The sequence below is a fragment of the Talpa europaea genome, assembly GCF_964194135.1.
Source record: "Talpa europaea genome assembly, chromosome: 2".
In the NCBI taxonomy this organism is placed as follows: domain Eukaryota; kingdom Metazoa; phylum Chordata; class Mammalia; order Eulipotyphla; family Talpidae; genus Talpa; species Talpa europaea.
The window spans coordinates 77911733-77929022 of NC_140068.1; the positions used below are offsets into that span (position 1 = coordinate 77911733).

At 34.8% G+C, this 17290-nt stretch overlaps 1 protein-coding gene across 2 annotated transcripts in view; it reads left to right on the top strand.

Moving 5' to 3' along the window:
* Positions 1-9540: 9540 nt before the first annotated feature.
* Positions 9541-17290, top strand: part of COL21A1 (collagen type XXI alpha 1 chain) — a gene marked incomplete at both ends in the record, with an annotated part of 87871 nt that continues 80121 nt past the window's right edge. For both annotated transcript variants that reach the window (XM_084257451.1, XM_084257450.1), the window contains 4 exons: positions 9541-9628; positions 12844-13395; positions 14833-15001; positions 15088-15304. In XM_084257451.1, coding sequence (XP_084113577.1) covers positions 9541-9628; positions 12844-13395; positions 14833-15001; positions 15088-15304 — 1026 coding nt within the window. The remainder of the gene's footprint in view (positions 9629-12843; positions 13396-14832; positions 15002-15087; positions 15305-17290) is intronic.

Here is a 17290-nt window from a genome sequence, read left to right on the forward strand (position 1 = left end):
CCTGCATATCGCTCAAGTGTGAGCTCAAATGGCACCATTTCAGAGACAACTTCCTTGACTTCCAAATCTTACGGTTCCCCTCACCTCTTTCGGGCCCCAAGTTTGCATTATCCTAGTTCCCCTTATCTTTGGCTTTGCTTTCCATGGTTTCAGTGATCTGTGATGAACTATAGTCTAAAAGTAAAACATACAATATTTTTGGGAGACTAACCATATTCACACAACTTATCATAGTATTATTATAATTATTCTGTTATTATTATTGTTAATCACTTACTGTGCCTAATTTATGAATTCAATTTTATCATAGGTATATATTCATGGGAAATAGTATTTGTAGGGTTTGGTACTATCTGTTATTTCAGGCATTTGTGGGGATATTAGAACATGTCCCCATGGATAAGGGGGAACTGTTGTGCGGTTTTCACTTGTTTATGGCATTTACTGTTATCTGAAATTGTCTTGCCCAATTATTTAATCTCTGAAACATAAACTGCATAAAAGCAGACCACTTCTGAATTCCGAGCACCTATAGTAGTGTCTGTCATATGGCAGGCATTCAATGTATATTTGTTGTTTAGTGAATATTTTGGGAAGAGTTCTGGAGTCAGAACCTTAGTTTAAGTTTTGGGTCTCTGCCTATTACAGTAGATGTGGCAGGTAAGCCATGTTAGCTAAAGAAACCTTATTTTCCTAACTCTTCCTATGATTAAATGATTAGTGTTATCTCAGATAACACTGGGTAGAATCTATGAGTGGAAATCCTGGGTCGCGTGGTACATATACTTTTAATATTTTGAGAAACTTCCATACTGTTTTCCATAGGAAAACATTCACAACAACAGTGTACAAGGGTATACCATGTATGCCAATGATTTTTCTGGTTCTTAAGTTGGTGAGCTGGAATCTCATTTTGGTTTTGATTTGCATTTCCCTCATTTTCAGTGACAAAGAGCATTTTTTTTTACATGACTTGGCCATATCTATATCTTTTTTGGAGAGGTGTCTATTTCGATTTTCTGCTCAATTTTTTATTGGCTATTTATTTTCTTTTCGTTGAGTTGCCTGAGTTCTTTGTAGATTTTGAATGTTAGTCCCTTGCCTGATGTATGATGTGAAAATTTTTTTCCATTCTGTAGGGTATCTTTTTATTTTAATAATAGTTCTTTTACTGTGCAGAAGCTTCTCAATTTACTGTAGTTTCATTTGTTTATTTTGTTTTTGTATCCCTTGCTGTTAGAACCAAGCTAAAACGTCCCTGAAGCCGATTTTGTACCGTGTTTTGCCTGTTTTCTTCTATGAATTATATGGTTTCAGGATTTAGAGCAAAGTCTGGAATCTATTCTGGTTGATTTTTGTGTATTTTGCCAGATGGTGGCATAGGTTCATTCTTCTGCATGTGACTGTCCAGTTTTCCCAGAACTATTTATTAAAGAGATTCCCTTTCCCCATTGTATGCTCTTTGACTCCTTTGTGGTGGATAAACTGTCCATATAAGTGTGGGTTTATTTCTGGCCTCACAATCCTATTCCATTGATCTGTGTATTTATTTTTATTACAATAGTGTGCTGTTTTGATTGTGATAGCTTTACAGTATAATTTGAAGCCTGGGAGTGGTTCTTTTTTTTTTTAAGTCAGAATTGATTTAGCTATTCACATTCACTTATGGGTCCATATACATTCTAGCAACATTTGCTCTATCTCTTTTAAGAATGCCATTTAAACTTTGATTGGGATTGTGTTGGATCTATATATAGCTTTGAGCAAGATTGCTATTTTAACAATGTTAATTTTTTCAATCCATCAGCAAGGACTATCTTTCCAATGCTTCATGTCTTCTTTTTTTTTTCAATAATATCTTAATGGTTTTCATTGTAAAGGTCTTTTACTTCTCTTGTTATTTGTAAGTATTCTGTTGTTTTTGATGCAATTATAAATGGGATCTCAGTGAGAAAGTAGAGAAGCTGTGATATCACTGAATGTCTTAAAAATAGATCTAATGGCTTGACCACCTTGGTTTCCCTTTTTGCGCCCTTTTACATGCCTTTAGTCTATTGCTTGCACTATCGGCAGTGGAGGTTTGTATTTTTAGTGAGCTATTGATAAATAGATTTTAAAATGTCTTGGTACATGTTCTTAGGATCAGAGTCTTGTCTCCCACCCTGTCCTCTGCATTTGTTTCAGAAAGACACAGACACTAAGCCGCAGGTCGTTAACAGTAGCAATACTCTTTCTGGTATTGTAGAAATGTCAGCATTATATTTATATCTGGATAAAGCAACAAAATAAAAGCCAAAAACTGGAGTGTCTTTTAAAGCCAGTTATTCAAATTGTGACCTGTGGTTCAACACTAACAGTATCAACATCAACAGGGAGCTTGTTAGAAATGAAAAATCTCAAGTCATTAACTGAACCAACTTAATCAAAATGTGCATTTTATGGCAGGTAGTAACTGGCAAACAGAAAAGATTGTTTTGAATTTGCAAGTGTAGGGGGGGAGCGGTCAATGTTCAAAGAACTGTTGGATTTTAAAAACCCCTAGTAAAGAATTCAGCTGTCATATTATTATGAAAATTAATCCTAGTGTCAAAACTAGCTGAGCACTGAATATCAGATAGGTAAATAAGAGCTCTTGTTGATTCGTATCAATGATAACAATTGAGAAATGAAGATGTTAAAGGTTCCTTGCCTCTCTATTGAGAAATGAAGATGTTAAAGGTTCCTTGCCTCTCTCAGTGGCAAACCTTTAGAAATGTCTGCATGAAGAAATTCTCTTTATGCTTTCCTATTTGGGATAGCTAAATTCTCTACCATAAGAACCATTCTTATCATTTTTTGCATCGCCTTATACAAGGTTCTAGAAATTTGATGTACATTAGCATATGAGAAGTTTTTAAAAAGTATTTGGTCATTTGCCCTACAATCTAAAGCTAGGATAGGACTGGGACATCCCTATGTCTAATGAGCACCCCATCTATATGTTTAACTAGATTGAAGTAGATACTAGCACTTGATATGTGTTTATATGTGGTATATAAGAGTATGTATGGTGGGCCTCCCTGGTGGTGCAGGCGGTTGAGCGCAGTGCTGTGACGCTGTCCGGAGCCTCTGCAGTGCCAGTTTGATCCCTGCTGGCCTCAGAGCAACCCACATGGCTAGCAGACCTCTCCTGTCTCACCCGCTGCTCCCCTCAGCAGTGTATTTCAGTCAATATGCCTGTTCTGTTCCCCACTCTGTCTGTGGCGACTCCTCACACCTTCCTGCACATCTGGCCTGTACCCCAACTCTTGTATAAACAAAATAAATCTTAAAAACAAAACAAAACAAAGTAAAGGAGTATGTATGGTGAGATAGCCATAAACATTTTAACATACCAGTTATGTTTCAATGATTAAGTAACATAGCAGTAATATGAACTTTATACCCTTTTTGTAACTTCTACTGTTTATCAATCTAGAAGAAAATAAAGTTAGACAATTAGATTTAGCCCAAGAATTCTGAATGAATTAGATACTACATAGAAAAAAAATTAAATTTTTTTTTTTTTTTTTTGGTGGAAGGACAAAATAAATTAATCTTGGCGTTTTTGGAGATGAAGTTAGTATTTATTAGTACACATTGTTGCCATAAAACAGCACATCCTGGTGATGACTCACCCAAATATGACTTTCTCTGATATTTTTTGGCTTTTATGGCTCTTTGTTTAGAAGGACCAGCTGCATTTGAGAAACAACAGTGATATTATTGGAGCATTTCTTGCTGAGTTTCAATATATGTGACAACTTACATAGTTGTCGGTCATTCAGTTTAATGGCCTTAGACAAATTTACGTACCCAAATGTAAGTATTTCTACCATCCAGCAGGTTTATTTGTGTTACTTTCCAGTTATCTTCTCCCATGAAAGGCAAATGTTTTCCGATTTAGCACCATAGGTTAGTTTTGCCTGTTTTGGACTTTATATATCTGGAATTGTGTTGAATCCAGATAGAACCTTTTGTGTTTGGCTTCTTTAATAGAATATATTTAAAATTTATTCATGTTGGGTATAGCAACAGTTTAGTATTATTTTGTTGCTATGAGATATTTCATTTTGTAAATATAATACACAATTTATCATTTTCTTGTTAATATTTGAATTGTCTTTACTTTGGGACTATTATGAATAAAACTTCTATAGACATAGTTAAAGTCTTTATTGGCCCATGCATTCATTGTTCTAAGTTATATAAGTAGGACAATTGCTGGTCATAGTTTAACTTTATAACAAAGTGAATCTAACAGTTTCCGAAGTGATTACATTTTTCACTTTCACCAACAATGTATGAATTCTGATTTCTGTAATTAGCCATGTTAAACATTTGACATTGTCAGTCTTCTTAATGTCACACCAATTTTAATGGATGTGAAGTGATATCTTATTGTGTGGTATCAGTTTACATTTCTCTGATGACTAATGGTGAGTACCATTTCATAAGCTTACCGGACATTTCTATGTATTCTCTCGTAATGTATCTGCTTGAGACTTACCTATTAAAAATTGGATTGTTTTCATTTTTATTATTGATTTCTAGCAGTTTTGAAAATGTATTTGATATATGACAATTTTTTAAAAAAAGATTTATTTATGCATACAAGAACTGGGGTACAGGCCAGAGGGTGTGGGCGTGAGAGGATTCACCAGAGACAGAGTAGGGAACAGATCAGGTGGATTGACTGAAGTACATTGCTGAGGGGAGCAGCAGCTGAGACAGGAGAGGTCTGCTGCACCATGTGGCTTGCTCCCTGGCAGGCCGGGGCTTGAACTCGTGCTGCAGTGGTTGCAGATAGCTTCATAGGTTGCGTCTTAACCCCTTGCGCCACCAGGGAGGCCCTGATGTATGACAATTTAAAGAAGTATTTTATTCTTTTTTTTTTTAATTGTAGGTCTTTTTTTTAATATTTTATTTTATATAATTCTTACATTATTTTTCATTTTTGCACAATGGATGCATTTCATTTTGGTTATCTTCCCCATACAATTGCACCCCCCCATTATTTTGATCCTATTCCTTCCTCTCCCCACCTACCCCCCTGTAGTGTGTCTCTGGTTTATAGTTGCTTATTGATTTTGATTTTTACTTTGTATTAATTAATAAAACCCTTATTTAGGTTTTCTAAATTCCTGCTATGAGTGAGACCATCCAGTATTTTTCTTTTTCTTTCTGACTTACAAGAAGGATTTTATTCTTAATAATACAAGAAGTATTTTATTCTTAATAATAATAATACAAGAAGTATTTTATTCTTAATATCAGCATGTATGTTCTGTAGTACAAATTTTATTTTTGTTCTGTTTAGTTTATCTGTTTTCTCTGTATACCACGCATGAATGAAATCATACAGTGTTTGTCTTTGTCTGGCTTATTTCACTGAACACAATACCCTCTAGGTCCATTCATGTTGTTTAAACTTGGTAAGATTTCATCTTTTTTTTTTTTTTAATCCCTAAATAGTATACCATGGTATAGAATACATATTCTTCACCCATACATTAATTGATGGGCACTTCCTTTGTCTTGTTTTGTACACTGTAAATAGTGCTACAATAAACATGGGGGTGCATCTATATCTTTGAATTAATGTTTTTATAATTTCTAGATAAATATCCAATAGTGAAAGAACTAGATCATACCGAATTTCTATTTTTAACTTTTTGTGGAATATCTATCCTGATTTCCATAATAGCTGCACCAATTTAAATTCCCAGCAGCTGTGTATAAGTATTCTCTTCTCTCCACATCCTCTTCAACATTCATTCCTTCTTTTCTTTTGGCAAATAACCATTCTCATAGGTGTGAGGTACATTTCTCTAGTAAGAGATGAGAAGTTATCTTTTCATGTGCCTATTGGTCAACTTTGTGCCTTCTTTGGAGAAGTCTCTATTCAGGTCCTCTGCCCATTTATTGACTGAATAATTTGTAATTATATTTATTTATTTTTAAAAAAGATTTATTTATTTATACGAGAACCGGGGTACAGGCCAGATGCACGGGAGGATGAGAGGATTCGCCAGAGACAGAGTGGGGAACAGATCAGGCAGACTGATGAAATACACTGCTGAGGGGAGCAGCGGGCATGGCAGGAGAGGTCTGTCGCGCCATGTGGGACCCTCGCCTGGTGGCCAGGGATTGAACTGGTGCTGCAGAGGCTGCAGGCAGCTTCTCAGCCCAGCGCTCAACCGCTGCGCCACCAGGGGAGGCCCCCTAATATATGCTTTTTAAACAGAGCTTCCTATTCACTAATATAACTGCATTATAAAATTTTTATTTTTTAAAAATATTGTTGATCAGTTTGAAATATTTTAAAATACTTTAAAATTTCCCCTCTGATTTCTTTTTTTTTTTAAACTGGATTATTTAGAAGTATGTTGTTTAATTTCCAAGTATTTTGGAAATTTCTTCTTTCTTTTTTCTAAATGAATGTCAAATAGGTTAAAAACATAATCTGTGTAATTTCATTTCTTTGGAATTTGAGGCTTATTTTCCCCCTTCAGTATGTGGTCTGCTCTGGTGACTATTCAAAATGTATTACAAAAGAATATATCTTCTGCTATTAGTAGGTGGAATGTCTGTAAAGGTCAACGAGGCAAAGCTGGTTGGTAGTGTTTTTTAAACCTTTTGTTACCATTATTAGATTTTATGTCTAATTCAATAATTACTGAAAATTGGATATTAAAATTTCACATTTAATGATAATTCGCCTATTTTTTTATTTTTTGCTTTGTGTATTCTTAACCTTTATTTTTTGATGTTTACACATTTAAGGTTTTTAATATCCTGGTGTGTTTCCCATTTTATTATTATAAATTTCATAATAATTCTTTTTTGTTGCCTTTCTCTATGTAATATGTCCTTTTTCTCTGCCTAGTTTATATTGATTTTCAACTGATTGAGTATGATGCTTTTTATCTTGCTTGGGACTTGTTGAACAAGGGGGGATTTTTCTGCTTGTAAAAATATGCTCATTTTCTCGGTAAATATTTTTCTTTCATTTTTTCTACTTGAAAATTTAACTACTTTTATGTGGAATCAAGATCATTTGATATTGTCATGTAGATTTCACACGTTTTGCTTTGTTTCTATTGATTTGTCGTCACATTTATTGATCTTTTCCTCTCATGTATAAAGGTAAACCCACTGCATGAAATCTTTTTTTTTTAAGATTTATTTTATTTATTTGTGCATATAAGAACTGAAGTGTAGGCTATAGGTGCGGGGGTATATGTGTATGTCTGTCTGTGTCTATGTGTGAGTGAGAGGATTCACCAGAGACAGAGTAGGGAGCAGAATAGTTAGATCTACTGAAATACATTGCTAAGGGGAGCAGCGGGGCAAGACAAGAGAGGTCTGCTGCACCACGTGGGTTAGCTCCCTGTCTGGGGATGGAACTCTTGCAGCTGTGGCTGTTGATAGCTTGATAGCACTGAGACTTAACCCCTGTGCCACCAGGGAGGCCCTGCGTGACATCTTTTCTGATATAGTTCTTATTACATGCATTACAGTTTGTATTTTTTAAAATAGTTTTTTTCCTCTCTTTTCAGAAGTTGCCAATATTTTTATACATCATTTTCCATCTTATTCAAGATATCTTTTAACATATTGATCATAGACATTTTGTAGGCCCTATTTGATGTTTCAGTTATTTAGATCATTGCTGCATGTGCTTATATTGAGTGCTTTTCTCTTATTTAAAGTTTGTTTTCTTCTTATATGTTAGGATATATCTTCCAGGGTTTTGTATTTCCCAATTCTATTTTCCTCTCTTGTTCTTTTTATTTTCTTTCTGCTTTTTGCTATTTCTTGCTCCATTATTGTGAAGGACTGGAGTGTTTGGAGACACTTCTCTCAGTATTTTTGCTTCTCCCCAAGCTTCCAGCAAGCCACTTCTTTGTATTTGAGGAATTCCTGCAGACTTGAACAGGGAAGGGGAGGGAGATGTCTCTCTAGGCTGTTACACACTTTTCTCAATTTTCTCTGTATATTTACTCCATGGGCTCAGTTAAGGCTGGTGGGGAAGTGTTGCTGAGTGGGGGTCTTATTCACTCTTTAGCTAGAACCCCTCAGCATTCTAATTTGTCACATCAGCTTTAATTGGTTTCTTGGATGTTAAGGCATGTTATGGTAATTGCTTTCTTACATAAATGCTATGGTTTCTTGTATTTATTTCTTCTGAGGAATGCTTAATTTCTGCTAGGAATAAAAACAACCTTGAACCTCTTCTATCTTTAATCCTTTATAAGATATGAGGAGTTAATACTCCATTAAAATCTCTCTTCTCTACTGGGTTTGAAAAAAGGCTTTGGTTTTGTGGTTTATACGACATGTTTTCATTCTTGGGAGTGATGGCTTCTTACAATTTACCACATACTAACCAGAAGTGAAGATCTACGGTTCATTTAAAACACATTAATGTCCAATGACTTGAATGTTTATGTATCAAATAAAATAGATCTTAGTATTTATAGTTACACATTATTGAAAAATTAAATCCTATAACTTGCTTTTGTCATATAAACATTTTCACCTGCTACTCAGTATTTCTTAAACATAAATCCATATTTACAAGATTTGCTAACTCATTATTAAAAATAATTTGATAAGACTCAAAAGGGACACGAAAAGGAGGAATTCTAGTAAATATTTTGAGCAAAGTTCAATAGTTGAGAAAAGTTATACTTTTTTCAGGAAAATAATACAAGATTATCCAGAGTCATCTTCAAAATTTAAATTATTTTAATTCAGGTAACATTAGGATCTTCCCCATCAAGTATCACCATTGTAGTACACCCAGTACCAAATCACCCATAGTCCTCACCATAGTTGGTTGTGCTTCTTTTTTTTTTTTTTTTAAATAGAGGCATGTTTTATTTATTTATTTGTTTGTTTGTTTGTTTTGTTTATACATGCACTGGGTATAGTCAGAAGCGCGGGAGGGTGAGAGAATTCACCAGAGCCAGAGCGGGGAGCAGAGCAGGCAGAAGGACCGAAGTACACTGCTGAGGGGAGCAGCGGGCGGCAGGAGAGGTCTGCGCGCCATGTGGGACCCTCCTCCAGTGGCCGGGGAGCAACCGGGGATCGAACCCGCGTCGCAGAGGCTGCGGGCAGCTTCGCAACCCAGCGCTCAACCGCTGCGCCACCGGGGAGGCCCTGGTTGTGCTTCTTTTTCTTTGTTCTTGCCGCTCCCCTTCATGCTCACCCCACCTGGATACTTACATTCTGTAGTCAGTGCTCAAGGGTTACTTTTGAAACTCGTATATCTAACCCTTAGTTTGGTTTCCCTTTATGCCACATATTTGCTGGCTCTTAAAATTTGGCTATTTAAGAGATAGCTAAATTAATTCTAAGGATTGTCAAATTTGATGGTACACTATTGGGTAATAGTTAAAAATTAAATTTATAATGCCTTGGTGTTTGTCTTTATTTTTAAAATATAGTTAAGTTTACTTTTTTCTTTTTTCTTTTAGAAATCCTGAAACCAACATATTAGAACAAAAACAAAACATGGCTCACCATATTATATTTCTTTGGATCGTTTTGGTCCTGCTGCTTCAGCATTCTGTATTAGCCGAAGATGGGGAAATAAGATCAAGTAAGAACTATCAGAACTGTCCATTTTTGCTGTCTACAAATTGTTTGTGGAAATCAATTTAGGGGAGTACAAGCAGTGGCCATAAGGATCTTACTGTCTTTGGTGCTGTACTTCCCTAAATAAATGGTTATATTATGCACTAACAGAGGAAAAACTTCATTCGAGATATTGGGAGAAAATGCCATGGTAATTGTTTATTCTGTTAGCTCACCAGATTTTGGAATAAATCATCTGGTATAAAATCCATGTTCAACCATTTATGAAGTTCCTGATATGAAGAGAAAGGAAGCATCTGTCGCCTCATAGAATGGTTTTCAAGGTTATCACATTTGGTTATCTCATAGAGATAATTAGATAACCCATGTAAATGAGATGATGTATAAATATGGCTTGGCACAGTGACATTTCTCAATAGGTAAATGGTGACATTAATTCAGATTGCCTGTAGAAAGTTGGCACTGGAGAATGAGAGCAGGGTTAAATGTAGTTCTGCTACCCAGGCCATCCTTTACAGATATACTGCTTTTTAAAAAGTTTGCTTATCTCCATATTTATAACTAACAAAGGCAAATACCTTAATATAAATTAAATATGGTTTCTATAAAAATAGTCATTTGGTTTGAAAACTTGATTTAACCAGCATAAAATTTATTAAATTTATTTAAAATTTGCACACTTCTTTAGTTTCATCTACCCAAGCACCTTTCTGATTTTGTCATTGGCAAGAGATTCACAAAATTTAGGGGCTTATAGCTGGTTAGTGTCATATAGCTGGTTAAAGCTGGAGCTAGTATTTAAACTATTCTTTTGATCATCAATACATTCCTTCTGCATGACACCAGCAATTCATCTCACTAAGGAGGAAGTCCCTTGGAGTGGTATTTTGTCTGGGGTTTATAAATGGCAGTACTTGCTTTTGTATCCATGCTCTTGGCTAACCTTGCAGTTATGAAATATATGAGCAATGGCTCTGGAAAGGGGTTGGAAGAGCCAAGAATAACCTTGTGAGAATTTATAACCACTGAATTAAGTGGCATACAAACATGAGCAGGTTCAGACAATACTGATTCTCATAGCATTTAGGAAGGACAACATTTCAAAGTTCTTCAAATATAACTTTCATGTCCTTTCTTCTTCCCACAAAAACCCCAATAAAAGCATATCTCAGCCTAGTTTCCAAAAATAATAAAATAACTCTATTCCCTTGAGTTAGAAAATCTACCTCTGGGCATAATTCCATTCTCCTGTCCCTGCCCTGAACCCTGGCCCTGTCACCATGGCATGGTTGTTGGAACAGTGTCTCTCACCCTTTTGGATTTTACCACCACCTGCTCTATGCTCTATGACACTTTAGAAGTAATGTCATAATTATCGTTACAGTTTTGAGACAAATTCTTGTTTTGGGTAACTTCTTGAGTTTTATACTTGTTCACATGACAGTAGTGTTCACTTTTGCTGATCACTCTAATGAGTGAGTTGAAATCACTCAAAAATTGAGACCTTTTCATGTGAACCTTGTCATTATCCCAGCTTTATAAGAAGGTAAAGATGAGGAAAAGAATGGAAGGAAAGGAGGGAATGAGGAAGGGAAGGGAAGCGAGTGAAGGAAAAATGGAACTGTTATGGAGATGCAAAAGAATGGTAATATTGTCACTAAACCCTTTTGCAGTACCATCCCTTATAATTATTATATATTATTTGCAACATGTACAGGAAATAAATCATAACTAATTATAATTTCAAAGTGGGCACCTGATCACTACTTAAGGAGAACTTTAATATGAATAAAAACAGAATACCTAAATTTATTATAATATTACCTTGCTTCATCTCATAGTCTTCCAACTTATCTCCAGGGAGATGTGGGTCTTAAACAATAGTAATCTTACTGCTTTGACTGCTGAACTTAAAGAAGAAGAAGGCAGGTGCATCTCTTCCTGCTGTGGATCAATTTGTCATTTCAAACTTTTGGAAAGTACCCAAACCAGTTTGTTATTTGGTCTGTGTCAGTCTCTCATCTTTGAACTTTTGACTTGGCTCTTCCGTATGATGAAAATATCCTCCTCCTCATTTGGCTAAACCTTTCCTCTCAGATTTCAGATTGCCTGACGGTTTTCCAACAAAACCTTCCCTGACTTTCCACATTTGAGTTTTAAATGTTCTCATAATACTTTGTATTTTCTCTAACCAGAGAGTCATATGTCTCACTAGGCACTGAGCTTTTTGAAATATCTCATGCATCTTAGAAACTAGTACATAGTATGGCATCAGGCACACGTTAGCTTATTCAACATAGACAATGAAAGAATAAAATAGGGTTAGAGAGTTGCTAATACTACAGAAAAGAGAGTGAAGATTGTTTTCTTTTTCTTTCTGCAGATAGAACTTGTCTAGGTAGACCTTGCACTAGAAGATAGTCTTTTCCCTTGATAATTTAAAACAATGATATTAGTGTATAATGAAAATTGTGCATTTATTTTTTTTGTGTTTTCATTTATTCAATGGAGAAATAAAATAAAATGTTACTTAATGGTAATATTGCAGCTACAAAGAGATATTTGGATACCATATTCCTATACAGCCTGCATTTGTTATTTCCTGTTTTAAAGATGAACCATTGATCCTTAAATGATTAAAAAAAAGAAAAATATCAGGGGCCTCCCTGGTGGTGCAAGTGGTTAAGCACCACACTATGAAGCAATCTGCAGCCTCTGCAGCACGAGTTTGCTCCCCCGCCCACCAGGGAGCAACCCACGTGGCGAGGAAGACCTCTCCTGACTCACCCACTGCTCCCCTCAGTCTGCTTGTTCTGTTCCCCACTCTCTCTGGTAAATCCTCTCACCGCCCGCATCTCTGGCCTGTACCCCAGGTTTTGTATGCAAAAATAAATAAATCTTTTTTTAAAAAAGAGAAATATCAGCAAAAACAAAGCCCTTATTTATGAAGAATTGTTACTGAGCAAGACAGCATGTCTTATATAATCCTTGCAAACCTGTTGTGAAATGGTTACTGTTGTCTTTTTTTAGTTTCAGCTTTATTGAAGTACAATTGGCACATCAAATTTTAAAATATTTAAAATATATACTGTGATGATTTGATGCATGTGTATATTGTGAAAGGATTTCATCCATCCAGTTAATTTGAAAAGACCATGCGTTGAAAACCTTTTGCTTTGTATATAACACATGTGCTTTGATGCTTTCTTTTTTACCCAGGTTGTCGTACTGCTCCAACAGACTTAGTTTTCATCTTAGATGGCTCTTACAGTGTTGGTCCAGAAAACTTTGAAATAGTGAAAAAGTGGCTTGTTAATATCACAAAAAACTTTGACATAGGACCCAAGTTTATTCAAGTTGGAGTGGTCCAGTATAGTGACTACCCTATACTCGAGATTCCCCTTGGAAGTCATGATTCTGGAGAGAGTTTGCTGACAGCCATGGAATCCATTAACTACTTAGGAGGAAACACCAGAACTGGAAAGGCCATCCAGTTTGCACTTGATAACCTCTTTGCCAAGTCCTCGCGATTTCTGACTAAGATAGCAGTCGTACTAACAGATGGTAAATCTCAAGATGAAGTCAGGGATGCAGCAGAAGCCGCAAGAGACAATAAAATAACATTATTTGCTATTGGTGTTGGCGCAGAAACAGAAGAAGCAGAGCTTAAAGCTATTGCCAACAAGCCTTCATCTACTTATGTGTTTTATGTGGAAGACTATATTACAATATCCAAAATAAGGGAAGTGATGAAGCAGAAGCTTTGTGAAGGTAAGCCTTAATATAATTTGGAAACAATTGGACTTTCTTACATTTTAGGATAACCATTCCTTTACACTGGTATAAATATATTTAATGCAAGTTATTTATAATAATTGAAGAAAGCACAAATTTTTGTATTATAATTAGTGCATATAACTTTTTTAAAAAATCACTTTCTTATGAAACCTATAATTGGAAAATAATAATTTTGTTATGTCTGTTGTTTTTTCTCTCCTTAAATTACAAAATACTTACTGTGGGCATAGTAGAAAATAAAAGTTGTAAGAATGAAAATATATGTAACATATGATCATATACTATTGTTGATGAGTTTTTACTGTTTTAGTTCAAAACTCAAAATCTTAGGGACTGAAGAGAAAAATACCTCTTTTTAGCAAAACATACAATTTATTCATATTAAAATTTAATTTCATTTCTACTATGGTACAAGTATGGCTGTACTTTTTATTAAATTACAAGTGTGATACCTTTACATTTCCATCATGTTATATAAGAGGGTGATTATCTTAAAATAAGTTTGGTAGAATTTGCCCTTATTTATTCTGTTAATTGCTCTGTAAAATATAAGCTGTGTTTCTCAATGTGAAAATTACGTGAAAGACCTTGGAAAAATCTGAAAATTGCAATATTTCTATAGTATAACAACTTAATAGGATTTCAACCCTATAAAAATTTTTCATGTAATTTGAGACACTAGTTTCTTAGAGAAATGAAAAACAAATCATGTTTTTGCATATTGGCTGTATAATGCAAATCTTAATGATTGTTAGGGAATAGTCTTTACTTGTTTATAAATATTATATATAACATAATTAGTCATAGGTGATACAATATAGGCATTTGAAGAATTTCCATTAACAGAAAAGACCCAGGTTAGGTTTTCCAAAATGATAGAATCAAGGATATTTGAACTGTAGAAAATATAAACTGCTAAAACAGGCAAGAATATCAAGAACAATATATATATTTTACACTTCAAATGCTGGAAATGCATGAAAGGAATCTTAGTTTTCATCTAAAGTTACTTAAGATCATGTGATGAATTAGCAGCAAATACTGCTTTAGGATAATAAATCCTATGCCAGTGTTCATCTATCTTCTAGATGTTGGGTAGGCTCATATTCAAAGTAGGGAATTATAAACCTCATACTAGTGTTGCCCTTAAAACAATCCATTTACAAATGCTCCTCTTATATATTTGCTTTACTTTTTAATCACCTCTTAGGGGAAAAACAGACATTGAGACTTGACACTCAGATGCCAGAAACACTCTCACATATTTTCTTGGAAAATGTATTTTCATTTGTGTACATACATAGATTTTGTCTTTCTTATGTTCATGAATATTTACACCTTGGTTTTTCATTCCTTGTTGAAGTAAATAATGATTTACTGACTTTTACTGCTTTTGTGTTTCCTTTGTAGAATCTGTCTGTCCAACAAGAATTCCTGTGGCAGCTCGGGATGAGAAGGGATTTGATATTCTTTTAGGCTTGGGGGTTAAGAAAAAGGTTAGGAAAAGAATCCAGCTCTCACCAACAAAAATAAAAGGATATGAAGTAACATCAGCAGTTGATTTATCAGAATTCACAAGGTAAACATTTTATGTTGCTACATGAAGTTTTACGTCTAAAATGTGTTGACAGTACTTTAAGCTTACAAATGTTCTTCTTTTCCTAGCAATGTTTTCCCAGAAGGACTTCCTCCTTCATATGTATTTGTCTCCACTCAAAGATTTAAGGTCAAAAAAATTTGGGATTTATGGAGAATTTTAACCATTGATGGAAGACCACAAATAGCAGTTACCTTGAATGGTGTGGAAAAAACTTTACTATTTACAACAACCAGTGTAATGAATGGCTCACAAATTGTCACTTTTGCTGACCCACAAGTTAAGGTACAAATGCCTGGGAATGATCATTGTATTCTTTGGGAAACACCTCTTCTTGTGTATGTTGGCGAAAGAGAGCCACAGTTTTAATATGACTGAGAGGATGTTGACTTCATCTTTTAATGGTGCGTTATTGAACAAAAGCAACAAAGGAAGGAAATATGACATTAAGGTATGGGGGAATTAAACATCTTTTTAGTGCCTGCTCTTAGGTGCCAGGTAGATTTAATTATAATCATCCACAAAAAGAAGATACTGCTCTCATTTCAAGAACAACGCCACCAAAAAAGTTCAAGTATTAATATCCCCTCGAAGTATTATAGCTAGTAAGTGGAAATGTCAGAAAATGAATTTAAATCTCATCCAAATGTCAGAAAATGAATTTAAATCTCATCCATATGAAATTATGCATTTATGAAATGTCTTTATTTGGTAAGGTGATTACGTGAAAAATAATTTATTTTCTGTTATAATTAAAGACAATATGCTAGATTCTGTAAGAAATGGTAAATAAATAAGGTTTGTTTCTTGTCTTTAATGAACTTATTGTTTAAGATGAGGGAGTCAAGATTTCTGGTATCTAGCAGAGGTACAATGTGTTGGTGGAGTATGGAGAGAAAAATGGATTGTAGTAAAAGCTATAGGGAGTTCTTCAAAATGAGATGGTTTTTGAATTGGATTTTGAAGAAAGTATGGGATTTTGATGGAGAGGGATACAACTTTATTAAGTCAGGGGTTCTGTATTAAGCAGTCATACATAACAAAATACAAGGTTTTTGTTTAGGGAATGAAAAGTGGTATCCTCTGGAGCATAGATTGATGAATGAATAAGTATGAGCTCAATTTGTGGAACCTAGAAACCTTTGCAAGGAGATTTGGACTTCATCTAGTAGATGACAGGATTCCCATCTTCATCATAGACTTGTCATGGTCAAAATTGCGCTCGCGCCCCCCCCCCTTTTTTTTTCCTTTCAAAAACAATAGTAACAATACTTTCACCTAGATTGTGGAGTTTGTGCTAGGTAATATGAATACAGAAATTAATGAGATGATGCATCCTCTCTGACAAAAGTTTAATGAGATAGATTAGTGGCATTATGAAGGCACTCTCAGAGAAGGAGGAGTTGTAGATATGTCTGAAAATTACTTGAATTTTTTCAAGATATTCATGATCCCTAATTATGGCAATGAGAATGGAAATGGATCATTTTTAAGAGATGTTTAATAGAACTTTAAATATAGATGTTATTGCAACTGAGAGAAAGGTAGGAGTTAATGAAACTTACTATGGTTTAGGAACTTAGGATACTATTATTCAAGGGAAATAGGAGAGAAAGAAATTTTGGGTTATAGTTCAAGTTCATTTTATCACATATTATGCCAGGCTGATTGTGAGTCATCCTGCCAAAGTTATTTTAGCCAGTGTTAGAAAATTAGGTACTATATCTAGGCAAAAGGTCCAAGTAGTTGATGTAGCTATGGAAATTGTTTCATAGAAGTAATTTTTGACCTGTAGATATTGGTGGTATAATAAAAGGGCAGAATGAAAGAAGTCATGCACAGATTTCTAAGGAATGCCCTTGACTGAGGGAGGGCAAAGAATTATAGAAGGAGAAGCTATGGAAGAAAATAAGTGATGATTTTGAAGATTGTTTGAATCATGGAAACTGAGTAAGAATATCAAGAAGGATGGACTAGTTGCAGGTCCAAAGTTGCAAATAGATGAGGAATGGGAGGTCATTTGGATTCAGAGGTTAGAAATTTATTTATGACTTTCAGGGAGTTGTTATGATAAATTATTTAACACAACTACTGGTGGATATTGAATGGAAACTAAAGTGGGTATTAATGCACTGATGGGTAGCATTTGAGGTCCTTCCTGGGTGAGGTAAATTATATTATAAAACAACCAGTCTGTATAGTGTGAATTTTCTTAGCAATGGTTGCTGGCAAAGGAATGGAACAAAGAAATAAGATCATTAGAAATTAAAT